At 34.3% G+C, this 15118-nt stretch overlaps 1 protein-coding gene across 2 annotated transcripts in view; it reads left to right on the top strand.

Annotated features, from left to right (window-relative positions):
• The window catches only part of MINDY2 (MINDY lysine 48 deubiquitinase 2), an 86255-nt gene extending 73531 nt beyond the window's left edge, over positions 1 to 12724 (top strand). The window contains exons 9-11 of one of the 2 annotated variants that reach the window (XR_009007659.1): positions 528 to 3355; positions 7580 to 7711; positions 12358 to 12724. Coding sequence is in view for 1 of the 2 variants with exons in the window: in XM_007166108.2 (XP_007166170.2) it covers positions 528 to 656 (129 nt within the window). In the remaining variant the exon portion in view is untranslated. Of the gene's footprint in view, positions 1 to 527; positions 7100 to 7579; positions 7712 to 12357 lie in introns of those variants that run through there. The other variant, XM_007166108.2, reaches the window with a different exon arrangement.
• The last annotated feature ends 2394 nt before the right edge of the window (positions 12725 to 15118 follow it).

Raw genomic sequence — 15118 nt, 5'->3', positions numbered from 1 at the left:
TAGGTATAACATTTCTATTTCTAGAAATATTGACTACTCCAAGCTTAAAATTTAAAACCTACCATGTTATGATTAGCTTTTCACTAAAAAAGTTCTCTCATTTCACAGAATACACATTTCACACTCTGAGTCCTCAGGGGTTTCTTCCCCTGCTTTTAAAATCTGTTTATTATAGTATTTAACGAGATCTTGGAGAACTATTGTAGCTTGCCAAAAGGTGTCACTTTCTTTAACATTTCCTGAACTTTAACATAAGTTATCTTGAATTTGAGTCTTCAGGCAATATAATGCTATATGTTATTTATTGTTTGAAGTTCCATTTACTTAGAATAATGGATACATTAATTATATCTATTCTGAATGATAGAGGCAGTTATTCAGATACCATATCACATAACAAGTCTATACACCAATAGCCTTTTTCCATTAATAATTCCTTTCACTCCTGTAGTTTTTCTTTCTAGATAACTATGCTTAAGCATCTTGGACAAATTGTGGTAATTTTTTCCTGTTTATTTTTCTTAAAGCAAAGCCAGCCAGCACAAGCCTCTCCATCGAGTGGCAGACAATCTGGGAATAGTGAACGTAAACGAAAGGAACCTCGAGAAAAAGATAAAGAAAAAGAAAAGGAAAAAAATAGCTGTGTCATTTTGTAACAAGTGTGGATCTTGTTGGAACCATCTGTATGTCTTCAGAAACAAAACCATAGGAGGAAAGGAAGAAAAACCGATAAATACCGTCTGTGCCTGATTTCCCAATGGATTTTGTTCATGTTTTTCAGGGGAAAGGTTGTTACTTAGTTACAATCAGACTTTTTCAAGTCACACAGTACACTCTTTACGAGCTGGAGTTTCATGTTACAAGTTGAAAATGCTGTGTGTTGTCATTCATGAAAAATAATGCACTTGTAGCCAAATAAGCAAATCACAGCAAATTTGTGTCATAGTGACATTCATAACTCATATCAGTTAGTAAGCTATTTCATCTTCTGTTCTAACAATGAATAGAGGTAATTGATTTTGTCTGATTCCTTCCTCAAATCTAAATATTAGCACAATAATTTCTGAAATTAATTTTTACAATGTGAAATTATGATCTAATCCATGAGAAACCAGGGGTTTAATATAGATTTAAAAAGAAAAAGAAAAGACAAAAATAACAAGAATAAATAACCCTCAATTGTATATTGGACTAGTTCAGCCCTTGAACAGCTTTACCTTTCTTTAGGAATGTACATTTTAGATATATCTTGAGAACTGATAATGGAGCTTGGATTTAATTTAGATAGAAAAAAAAAGATTTGTATTTCTTTTCCAATAAAAAAAATTACATAACACCAATACTCATCAAAATCAAATCTTAATAACTTTGTAGTGTTATAAAATTTGAGGAATTTTGAAATCTTTAATATAGGTTACTTGGACCACAGTTACTATTTATTGATAGTGTGATAAGTGAGTATAAAGAGGAAACCATGTGGATGCTAGGCCTTGTAAATATGGAGATGTAGAAATAGAAAAGGAGATAGTTCAGTGTCTACCTTTTTCTAGAATTACCTTGAACCTTAAATTTTAAATCATGTTTATTTTCTAGAAAATTAAGTATACTTATTAAAACCAACAAAAAAGCACATTTTTGAAAGGATGTTAGATAATCTCTGAGTCTAGTGGAAAAGCATTAGTAAAAATCTGTTTGAGGATAAGAATTTGGAGGAATTTATGTAGAAGCAATCAGATTATTCTAACTTATGAGAACCAAATAAACCTATAACATCTTATAGTGTTTCTAGGATTCAGAAAGAATATTTATTGAACTTTATTATGAGGCAACACATATTTTCCTGTATTTCTATAGTTTGGAAAACTATCCTTAATAGTCCTTTTTATATGCTTTATATTTAAAAGTTTGTTTTAGTCATTTTTGAAAAGACTATTGCTGCTGCAAGTAGTTACGTGATTTACATTCTAAGCCTCAGTAAATTTGTTTGTTCAAGAGCATCTTAATCTAACCTGAGCATCCACTTGGAGAATGCTTTTTGTGGTCTGGGGTGACAAAAGACTACAAAAAAAATGTGGTCTTGATTTCTTAAGCTATGTCCTTAACATTCTCCGTGATCCAGGACCAGATATAAGATAAATCTATATGTAAAAAGTAAAGTCTTATTTATGGAAGAAATTATTCTAAGGGAAATATCCAGGGTCAAGCTGTATCTTTTACATCCTTCTATACTGCATGTCTGTTTATGTTATACCATTTGTTATCCCTTCAAATTTCATACGCTAGCATGATAAGTCATCAGAGAACCTGTTTGGGGTATAAAACTTTCATACAAAATATTTGGTGAGTCTCTTGATAATAACCCAGAATATGTGTATATTGCTAAAGTAATCAAATGTACTACAGAATTCTCTATTGGCTCAGACAAGTTGATTTTTAGGCCAAGTTTATTCTTGATATCACTCTGTTGGTTAAAGGAGGAAACTCAAACCTCAGGGTTTGGTTTTCCCAGAACAGATAGTAGTGACAGTGCATTATATTTTATTAAGAAGCAAAACAATAAATCCTGAGAAATTTTAAAAAACATATTTGAGGCATATTTTTCCATAATTATATACTTAACTATTTATTGCCCTTGAAAAATATATGTGTAGAAGGTATTCTTCTGTTAATTGTTACTGTCTTAATTTGTTCCAAAGATAACACTGCCATTCTGCAGTCCCATTAGAAGAAAAAAAAAAAATCACTCAAAACCAGCAGTGCTGCTATCAGATAAGTAAATGTCAGTGTATACTTATAAGAAATAACTAAGAAATGTAATGTGTTTGTTAATTCAACCTTTTTCTATGTAATATTTCCCAGTCAGGCTTTCTTACATTCCTGGAATTCAGTTTGATATACCAAGAGTAATAATGATAAAATGTTTACTTTGAATACTGTGGGGGAAAAATTAAATGTTCCATTCTATTTAAAAAAAAAAAAAAAAAACTTCTGAGAGATACTGTTTTCCCATCCTTGAAAGTTATAAAGAATTTAGAGCTATTATGTCTTTATTTTGCTCAAGTCAACAAATTGCATATTCAGACATTTCATTGTTGGTTTAGGTACACTGGAATTTGATAGTGGTATATTAAAGTCTTTCCTTCACAGTATTTTGTAATGCTTGAAAACTGTTACATGTGCACTGCTAGTAGAAATTAGAACTTAAACATTTTTGTTTTTAAGATTTATAGGCTAGATTAGAGACACATTTGCATCAACCAGTCACCTCTTTTGCAACCAGAGCTAGCAAAAGAAGCAGATGAATGAATGGATATGGTCATTGAACTGTCTGATACTTCAAAGACTTTTCCTTAAGGTTAGTGACCAGTCTTTGTTAACAGTATGAAAATTTTCTTCATGTTAATCCCATTGAATCAACAACGCTGTGATTTATAATATGTTATCAACACTAAAAAATGCATCGTGTATATGTGTGTGTGTGTGTGTGTGTGTTTCTGAAGCAAGGATCCATGACTTCTAATAGATTCTCAAAGGAGTCTCAGATTTAAGAATCATCATCACCAAGCTGTTTGAGGCAGCTAAAATTGGAATTGGCTGCTTCCTATAATATGCTGTTTCAATGTGCATAGGTAAAGTAACTTATTTCATGTTTCAAGATGTGAAGTTAGTAGTTGAATGAGACATAGATTTAAGGTTAGGATTAGTCTTTGGAATATATGTATATATTTTTTGTCTAAAATTTCTAGTATTTGACTACTTATGTTTTGAATTCTTCCTCATACTTCTTGATCTCAGCTTAATTAAGCAAGTTACTGTCAGAGATTAGTTGACTGAACCCAACATTAACCATTTTGTACTTTCACAAAACCTTAACACTTTGTTTTTAATGAATCACCAACTCAGTTCACTAAGAGACAGAAGATCTTGAGAGGAAAGAGGACTAGAAGTAAAATATATATTTAAGGAAAGAACTATCATATTAATGTTGGCATATAAAGCAGATATTTGTAAAATTCTGCTGGAGAAAAATCAAGGCAAGAATTTCTAGAACTGTCCTAAAACAATCTCATTTATTTAAAATTTTTTTTAAAAAAAGCAAAAAGCAAATTGATTGTATTTCACTTAACTTTCCTATTCAATGGAGTTATTTTAAAACATGATGGAAAGCTTATGGCTTTTACCTATCACAGAATATTTGGGCATACAACTTAAACTATAATAATACATTTACTAATGTTTGATAAAATAAGATGGAGGCATTAAAGATGGCATATAATTTGTATTTTAAGGTATGGGAAATGTGAAATTCTGAATCATTTTGTCTAAAAACCTGGCTTTTATCTTGCCTTCGGCAAATTTACCATGCCTCAATTTACTCTAAATATCTAAAGGATGCTCATTTTTAGTGCTTTGCACCTTGGAATAAAGGACATAGTATAAGCACAGGGTATTATTGAAATAATCATAAGTATTACACACATCTTTTGTTCTTGAATGTGTAGATTTTTTCCCCCAATGACAATATTTCTAAAGCCAGTTTTTTGTTTTTTGTTTTTTTAATGCTGTCAAAGTTTGTAAAATTATCTTGTCTTTGAGCATGGCACCATCTCTTCCCCCAATTTTTTTTTTTTTTTTTGCTGTGCTGCACAGCATGTGGGATCTTAGTTCCCTGTCCAGGGATCGAACCCGTGCCCCCTGCCAGGGAATTCCCTCTTCCTCAAATGTAGTATTTTACAGTTGCTTTTGTGTTCTGTGGGCTATAGGATCAAAACCAAGAGTATTTTGGGAGTATAAAAGCATTAAAAATCTATTTTTTTTGATATCTTTCATATTTCTAAATATTTAGATTCTCTTTGCCTCTTCATGGAACAAAGTACAATGGGATCAGGTTACTAATACATATATGTAAACATTTTTGCATGGATGGAATTCATTTAGATCTCTTAGTACTGTCCTTTTTAGGGCTATTTAAATTATTTCTGTTTTTTAAGTGTAAAATGTTATTTGATAATATACAGTTAAATTTCTTTTAGAAAGTGACCGAAAATAGTAAAATAACTAACCAGAACCAGAGTTCTTAGGTCCTGTAGTAATTGAGTGTCCTTTTTTACTGATGTCCAACACTTCTAAAGCTCTTGGGAAAACATAAAAAATTGTGGTTACTCTTCTCTAGTGACACTTTAAAACTAAAATTATAATTGAAGGCTTCTTGAACAAAATATACTGCAATATAGAGATAATACAGGCTAAGGGACAAATTGCAGGACCCTGATAAGTTTAACTGATTCTGAAGATCTGTCTAAATTTTAACTCATGCATGTCTTACTTAATCCCATTGTTTCTGCCATTAGAAATTAGAGTTTAATTAATTGCGATAGACATATATATTTTTACATGAAGGATTCTAGTTTCTAATTTCACTTTTCTGATCTCAAAAAAATTCAACTCAAAAAACAGGGTAAAAGTCTTCAGCTATTGCCTCAAGTTTAGCTTTATCCTGTTGAGCTGAGAAAGGACGAGATTTATATTTGTCTGCTTATAATAGATTTTTTTTAGGGCATGGTACTATCCCAGATAAGGTGTTGAAATACCATGGAAGAAACATAAAACCTAAGCTTTAAACCACAGTAGATTTAAAGAACAAAAAGTTGTAGTATTATTCTATAATATCTCTACTTCATCTGATATTAATTCTAAGAATTCCTTCAAATCACTTAATAATTTGTCACCATTAACTTTACAAACCTTATATCTATCCTAACTGTAATATCCTATCTTGAGAGGCAGGGGTGCCTCATAGATTAGAGGGTGGACAAAGCAAAATTCTTCTGAAGGTGATCCTGGCTTATTTGGCTCTAGTAGGCACAGCTTTAATAGGAATTCAGGAAAGTGAAATACCTATTTAAATTCCCAAATCAGTGACCTGTCCAAATGAGCATTATAACTGAAATACCCTGCAGAGCAGTTCTAACTAATGAAATGTGTTTTAAGACTAAGATTGGCATTTAATCTGTCCTGTGTGTCTCTCAGTTTTGTCAGTTTTTGTTGTTTTTTACATCGTGGTTGTATGAAATAACCATTTTTTTCCAGGGTATATAGATGAGGATTTGAAAAGCTTCCAGTAGTTTTTGTTAAAATGCTATCTTCTCAGTAAAATGACAACTATTGTTTTCACACATCCACATATCACAAGTAGGACAATATGATCAGAGATTGATGTATGATTGCTACCCAACAATCAGCAAAAGGGATAATCTTCACTTGTGAAACTTCAGAGGTCCCCTGAAAGTCATTTCCTAAAGTTAGTGCATGTGAGTCTTTTTTCCTTGAATTGTGCAGAATAATTGGCTTGTGGCACATATTTGGAGGACTGCAAGTGAAATGGTATAATGACTGCAGAGAAAGTGATCTTGAAATACAACAAGAAAAAACAAATTTTCTTCTTCCACTTTATTGCCCAGCTATTTGGGTCAGGAGGTTGCTATGATAGATCTCTATGCCAGGCCAAGAATGGCCAATTGAAATAGAGTTCTCAAAGAGTTTAAATATATAGATTGTGTACGAGTGCCTATTTTTTTTTTCTCCTCCTTTCCTTTACTATCTTAATGCCCTTTCTACTTCTGAAATAATTCATCTGTTTTGCTTTATGACCAGCTTTAATTCTAGTTGTAGAATAATAGCAACCCTAGAGACTGATAGAAAAGAGCATTGAAATACATTTTTTGGATAAAGATACCTAAAAGCATCTACCCAGCTTAGGGTTGAACTGAATTTCTATGAAAGAAAGTTATTGTTTTATATGCTAATTATGCTAAAACTATTTGATTTTAAAAAGTAAGTCTTAAGTTTCAGAAGTTTCATTTTTGGAGGATACTCCTAAAAAGGGCATATTGAACACAGATGGGAAAATATAAAATATTTCCGAAAGAATTATTCAGTATTATTCAACGTTTAATTTCATGTTTGTTATTGTACCACAAGGATAGCGTCATTCTTGGATTAAAATGTTGGATTTTTGTTAATATACTTAAATCTGTAACCAGTGGTAACACCCTTAGTATTTTTTATTATAGATTATATTTTATTTCAATAAACTTTGATATTTAGACCAAAAAGCCTTTCTGCTATATATATTAATCTCATTCAGCTACTTCTTACAAATGTTAAGAGTGGGGAAATGGGGAATTGACATTAATTCACATTTACTTAGGATTAACTCTTAACATACTTGGACCAACTCTTGATAAAGACAGTGCTTTTCCCTCAAGAGACAGTGAACAAAGAAACAATTAACTCTAAATTATACAATAGTTAACTACCTGATCCCAATGGTAGATTTGTTATATCTGATACTTCTATTCTCTTGGAGGACTAAGTTAGCAAGAACTGAGGAGGGAATATTTTCTCTTTACACCATGCCAATCCTAATATAAAGTTTTTTGTCCAACAAAGTTTTTGTCAGCCGATGTCTGGCATTTCTCTGTGAAAGCTCTCTTTCTTTCTTTCTTTTTAAATCAATTATTTATTTATTTAGGCTGCACCAGGTCTTAGTTGCAGCATGTGGACTTCTTTTTTGCAGCATCCAACTCTTAGTTGTGTGGCATGCGGACTTCTTAGTTGCGGCGTGCAAGTGGGATCTAGTTCCCCGACCAGGGATCGAACCTGGACCCCCTGCATTGGGAGTGCAGAGTCCTACCCACTGGACCACCAGGTAAGTCCCTGTGAAAGCTTTCTTAGACTCCCCAGCCTTCTAGGCAGAATAATCATTCCACACAGTGTTTTGATGACTTCTCATTTATAGCACTTAAGCTAGACTATGAGCCTTTTAAGAACAGGGATCATGTTTTATTCATCTTGATTTTCTTGGCAATATTACATGATCATTGGCACTTTAAACGAACCTAATATCTACTTAGAGGAATTTTTTTAAATACCTATGTCATGTGGTAAGTTATTGCTTGCCTGTCCTTTAAATAAGTAAGATAAGTAAGTTGAGTTATTTAATCAGTTTTCCCCTTTAGCACAGAAGTTATATAGATAGAAGGAACCAAAATCCTTAATCTGTTTCCGCCTACCCCCTGACTCCCCTGATTTTCCGTGGGTATCATCCTGTATCCTCCTAGGCTGCTTGGGGAACAGCAGCCTCAACAAAACTAAAGTAAGCAGCCTTCTTTCCCCATTTCATACCCTTTTTACAGGGTCTCTTTCCTCACTTTATATTATCCTATGAAGTACATACCTATTAATTTGTTGGAGCTGAGATTTGAAGCCAAGCAATCTGACTCCAGAGACTGTGTTCACAAATATATCTGGAAGGGGACAGATAAATCTAGGTCAGGTCTGTGTTCAAATTCTGACTCTTGACTTTTTAAGACACATCTGTTTCAAACCCTGCAGAAATCTTCAAAATCAGGCCTATTAGCCTCCTTTGTACTCACTAGTCTTAAAGCCAGTTAGTTCTGCACAGCCTCTTTTCTCAACTGTAAAACAGAACAATTTCTCTCTCTTAAAATTGTTATAAAGATTAATGTACTTAAATTGTCAAATACATAATAAACACTCAATAATTTATAACAGATTGTGGATAACAGACTAGGGATAACTCTTTTTCTTACCAGCCAAGAACTTTAAATGTGAAAAAACACCCCTTTAAATTAGGAAGGCCCCTTAATCCTTATAAAAGTAAACATTTTTTGATTCTCTCCCAATTATAATGCTGATCCTACCATAAGAACTGAGATCAACCTGGACTCAGAATGGCCCAGAGTGAAAAACATGGAACAAACAAAACTTCAGAATACATAAAATAATATAATCATAAATTCCAGATAAGACTTTGGAAATTGTGACATGTTCTCCTTGGAGATTCATTAGTTTACTCATTTATCAAGGAAGATTCAGGAAGTTAGACTTAATGGGAAGGACCATATTTGGACAGTCAATGATCTATATTTAAAGCTATGGCATTAAATTTTAAAATTAAGTGCAGTAGAAGTCAAGAGCATAGGACCAAGAAAGTCAGCCAGGCTGAAGTCAGCACCTTCAACAATGTCAGGGTCATGTAGGGGAGTAAAGAATAATTTTCCTTCTACTACCCTTCTAAGTTCTTGGCTGGGGCCTTGTACAGAAGACAGATTAATAAGAGAAAAACAAATTTATAATATGTTTACATGGGAGATAGGGAAAAATTAGTAACTCACAGAGGTAGCTTAGAATTCTGGCTTAAATACCATTTCAGTTAAAGACAAAAGAAAGTGTGTGTGGGAGACCAGTTATGCAGAAGTAACCATGAAAAGTACAGTAAACAAGAGCAAGGTTTGTTATGCAGATTAAAGTCTTTAAATTGGTGCCTTCTCCATTGATTAGATTCTCTTGTGATTTAGTCCTCCTCTTTCTGGTAAAGGAAGATTTCCTTTATAAGTATAAATTTCCATTACAAAAAAGCAACTTTGTTTCCAGAGCTTCTTCTGTATCTGCTATTTCTCCAAATAATTCTTATTGCAAAGAGGCATATTTTGGGGTGGCATATTCTGCTACCCTTCAATCAACTCAGGCAAAAGGTGACAGCATTTAAAGGATTCTTCATCCTTTTGAGGACTTTTCTTTGGGCTGCCAACTTTACTAAATAAATCACTATAAAGAAGTGGTGATACTTTAAATAAAATATAGTAGCCTCTGAACCCTGGCATTCCACTGAATGTCCTAGTCCTTAAAATATGGAACTAACTGGTTACTAATAAGTATTGTATCAGCAGTACTCCCTATTTATTGGAATATTATCATGTATCAGACATTGAACTGTTTACATTCTTATTCTTACTTAATCCTCACAACAATTTTAAGAGATTGATACTATCACAGTTAAGGAAACAGAAACTTGAAAGATTAAGCAACTTGCAAAAAGTCAGTGCTAGTGGCAACTTGAAATTTAAAACTGAACCTGTCTAATACTCTATAGTCCATTCTCTTTACTTCACAATTATGTAAGCATTCACAAATTTGCATACCTAATATGTTCCAATGACCTCCTTCCTTTTTAAACCACTTCTTATATTTCTGATATTTTTCATCTACATTTCTGGTATCCAATCAAAATTTGAAGCCTGGGATCACTAAAGATTTGCTCCTCTTCTAGATGTGTCATGGTTTTAGTCCTTACAGTTAGGTCTATGATCCATTGCAAGTTAATTTTTCTTTTTCTTTTTCTTTTTCTTTTTAATTGAATAAATTTTATGTGTAACACTGTAAGTTTAAGGTGCACAGCATGTTACTTTGATACATTTATATATTTAGTATGATTGCTCATAATACGCTTATATTACCTAATTATAGTACAATATTATTGTCTATATTACACTGTGCATTAGATCTCTATGGCTTATTTGCTACTTGTTACAAGTTTATACCATTAAGTACCATCACTTTTTTTTTTAATTAATTAATTAATTGATTTATTTTGGCTGTGTTGGGTCTTCATTTCTGTGTGAGGGCTTTCTCTAGTTGCAGCAAGCAGGGGCTACTCTTCATCGTGGTGTGCGGGCCTCTCACTATCGCGGCCTCTCTTGTTGTGGAGCGCAGGCTCCAGACGCGCAGTCTCAGTACTTGTGGCTCATGGGCCTAGTTGCTCCGCGGCATGTGGGATCCTCCCAGACCAGGGCTCGAACCTGTGTCCCCTGCATTGGCAGGCAGATTCTCAACCACTGCGCCACCAGGGAAGCCCAAGCACCATCACTCTTATTCCCCACCCATCACCATCCCCTAGTAACCACCATTTTACTGTTTTTTACAGTTTTAACTTTTTTAGATTCCACATGTAAGTGATATTGTACAGTTCTTATCTTTCTCTGTCTGACTTATCTCAGCATAATTTGCTCAAGGTCCATCCATGTTATTGCAAATGAGAGAATATCTTCCTTTCTCATGGCTGAGTTATATTCTGTTGTTAATATGTACATATCTTTTTTATCCATTTATCGGTTGATGGGTATTTGGGCCGTTTCCATATCTTGGCTATTGTGAATAAAACCACGATAAACATGGGAGTACATACATTTCGTCTGAATCCTGTTTTCATTTTTGGGGGGTATATACCCAAAAATAGAATTGCTGGATCCTATGGTAGATCTATTCTTAATTTTTTTAGGAACCTCCATATTGTTTTCCATATTGGTTGGACCAGTTTACATTCCCATGTATAAGGGTACCCTTTACATCACATCCTTACAAGCACCTGTTGTCTCTTGTCTTGTTGGTGATAGCCATTCTAACAGGTGCGTGATGATATCTCATTGTGGTTTTGATTTGCACTTCCCTGATGATTAGTGATGTTGAACACCTCTTCATGTGTCTGTTGGCCATTTTGATGTCCTCTTTGATAAATGTCTAGTTCAGCCCATTTTTTATTTGGATTGTTTGGTTGTTTTGTTACTGAGTGACCAAGTTCTTTGTATATATTGGATATTAACCCCTTATCCAATACATGGTTTGCAAAAATTTTCTCCCATTCTTTACATTGTCTTTTCATTTTGTTAATTGTTTCTTTTGCTGTGCAGAAGCTTTTGAGTTTGATGTAGTCCCATTTGCTGATTTTTTTTCTCTTTTAGTTTGTGCTTTGGCATCATACCCCCAAAATTATTGCCAAGATCAATATCAATGAGATTCTTCCACATGTTTTCTTCTAGGAGTTTTATGGTATCAGGTTTTAAAAATTCAAAAAATTCATTTTGAGTGAATTTTTGTGAGTGGCGTGAAATATAGGGGTCCAGTTTCATTTTTCTGCATGCATTTTTCCAGTTTTCCCAGCACCATTTGTGGAAGAGACTGTCCTTTCCCTTTGAGTATTCTTGGCTCCCTTGTTGAATATTAGTTGATTGTATATGTTGAGGATTAATTCCGGACTCTCTATTCTGTTCCATTGGTTGATGTGTCTATTTTTGTGCCAGTACCATACTGTTTTGATTACTATGGCTTTGAAGTATAGTTTGAAATCTGGAAGTATAACACGTCCAGCTTTGTTCTTTTGTCTCTGGATTGCTTTGACTATTCAGGGTCTTTTATGGTTCAACACAAATTTAGGATTGTTTCGTCTATTTCTGTGAAGAATGTCTTTGGCATATTGATGGGTAATGCATTGAATCTGTGAATGGCTTTGGGTAGTATGTCCATTTTAACAATATTAATTCTTCCAGTCCATAAGTATGGGATATCATTCCATTTGTTTGTGTATTCTTCATTTTATTTCAGTAAAGTTTTGTAGTTTTCATTATACAGATCTTTCATTTACTTAGTTAAATTTATTCCTCAGTATTTTATTATTTTTGATGCTATGTGAATGGGATGGTTTCATTTCTTTTTCAGATACTTCAATGATTTCGTATGTTGATTTTGGAAGGCAGCTATGCTCACCACTATACCACCAATGCTACACTGTATGTTGATTTTGTATCCTGCCACTTTACTGAAATTGTTGACTAATTCCAAGTTTTCTGACCAATTCTTTGGGATTTTCTATATATAGGATCATATCATCAGCAAATAATGACAGTTTCACTTCTTTCTTTCTGATTTGGATGCCTTTTATTTCTTTATCTTGACTAATTGCTCTAGCTAGGACTTCCAGAGCTATATTTAATAGGTGTGGTGAGACTGGGCATCTTTGCCTTATTCCTGACCTTAAGAGAAACATTTTCAATTTCTCACCATTTCATTTCTAATTTTATTTGAGTCATCTCTTTTCTTCTTAGCCTAGCTAAATGTTCATCAATCTTGTTTACCTTTTCAAAGAACCAGCTCTTAGTTTTGTTGATTTTTCTATTGTTTTTATGGTCTCTATTTCATTTATGTCTCCTCTGACCCTTACTATTTCCTTCCTTCTGCTGACTTTGAGCTTAATTTGTTCTTCTTTTTCTAGTTCCTTGAGGTGTAAAGTTATATTATTTGAGATCTGTCTAATTTCTTAACAAATGTGTTTATTGCTATAACTTTTCCTCTCAGAACTGCTTTTGCTGCATCCCACAATATTTGATATGTTGTGTTTTCATTTTCATTTGTTTTGAGATAACTTTTAACTTCCCTTTCTCTTCTTTGATCAAATGAAGTGTGTTGTTTAGTTTCTACATATTTGTACATCTTCTCACTTTCCTCTTATTGTTGATTTCTATTTTTTTTACCATTGTGTTCAGAGAAGATAGTTGGTATGACTTCAGTCTCCTTAAATTTACTAAGATTTGTGGCTAATCGTGTGACCTCTCCTGGAGAATGTTCCACGTGCACTTGAGAAGAATGTATTCTGCTCCTGTTTGGTGGAATGTTCTGTCTATTAAGCTCATTTGTTCTAACATGTGGTTCAATTCCAATGTTTCCTTGTGGATTTTCTGTCTGGAAAATGTATCCCTTGCTGATAGTGGGGTTTTGAAGTCCCTAACAATTATTGTATTGTTGTCTATTTCTCCCTTAAATCTGTTATTAATTGCTTAATATAGTTCAGTGCTAGGGTGTTGGGAGTGTATATATTTACAGTTGTTGTATCTCCCTAATGTATTGACCCCTTTATCATTAATTACTTTCTTTGTCTTTTCTTACCCTTTATGACTTGCAGTCTTCTTTTGTCTGATATAACTATGACTAAACCCGCCTCTTTTCATGTCAATTTGCTTGGAATATCATCATCCATCCTTTCACTTTGACCCTATGTGTGTCTATAAAGCTGAAACGAGGACCCCCCCGATGGCACAGTGGTTAAGAATCCACCTGCCAGTGCAGGGGGACACGGGTTTGAGCCCTGGTCCGGGAAGATCCCACATGCCGCGGAGCAACTAAGCCCGCGCACCACAACTACTGATCCCGCATGCCTAGAGCCCGTGCTCCGCAACAAGAGAAGCCACCGCAATGAGAAGCCCATGCACTGCAACAGAGTAGCCCCCTCTCACTGCAACTAGAGAAAGCTCGCATGCAGCCAAAAATAAATAAATAATTTAAAAAAAAATAGAATCTGTAATTTTAAAACTCCCTGCAAACAAAAGTCTAGGACCAGATGGCTTTCCTGGGGAATTCTACCAAACATATAAAGAAGAACTTACACCTGTCGTTCTCAGACAATTCCAAAAAATTGAAGAGGAGGAAACACTACCAAATTCATTCTGCAGGGCTTCCCTGGTGGCGCAGTGGTTGAGAGTCTGCCTGCCGATGCAGGGGACACGGGTTCGAGCCCTGGCCCGGGAGGATCCCCCATGCCGCGGAGCAACTAAGCCCGTGCGCCACAACTACTGAGCCTGCGCGTCTGGAGCCGTGCTCCACAACGAGAGGCCGCGACAGAGGCCCGTGCACCGCGATGAAGAGTGGCCCCCGCTCGCCACAACTGGAGAAAGCCCTCGCACAGAAACAAAGAACCAACACAGTCAAAAATAAATAAATAAATAAATTAATTAATTAATTAAAAAAAAATTCATTCTGCAAGGCCACCATTACTCTGATAACAAAACCAGACAAAGACACCACAAAAAAAAATTACAGGCCAATATCTTTCATGAATATAGTTGCAAAAATTCTCAATGAAAAATCAGCAAACCAAATCCAACAATACATAAAAAGGATAATACACCATGATCAAGTTGGATTCATCCCACCGTCGCAAGAATGGTTCAAGATACGCAAATCAATCAACACATCAATCGACATTAATGTTAATACCACATTAACAAAAAGATAGACAAATCTGCATGATCATCTCAATAGATGCAGAAAAAGCATTTGACAAAATTCAACATCCGTTTATGATCAAAAACTCTCACCAAAGTGGGTATAGAGGGAACATATCTCAACATAATAAAGGCCACTTACAACAAACCCACAGCCAACATAATACTCAACAGTGAAAAGCTGAAAGCCTTCCTACTAAAGTCAGGAACAAGACAAGGATGCCCACTGTCACCACTTCTATTCAACATAGTATTGGAAGTCCTAGCTACAAAAATCAGACAATAAAAAGAAATAAAAAGTATCCAAATTGGAAGGAAAGAAGTAAAACCATTACTATTTGCAGAGGACATGATACTTTATATAGAAAACCCTGAAGTCTCCACACAAAAACTATTAGAATAAATAATTTCAGCAAGGTAGC

This window comes from Balaenoptera acutorostrata, chromosome 3, assembly GCF_949987535.1.
Source record: "Balaenoptera acutorostrata chromosome 3, mBalAcu1.1, whole genome shotgun sequence".
In the NCBI taxonomy this organism is placed as follows: Eukaryota; Metazoa; Chordata; class Mammalia; order Artiodactyla; family Balaenopteridae; genus Balaenoptera; species Balaenoptera acutorostrata.
This window is presented reverse-complemented; position numbering and strand designations above follow the sequence as displayed.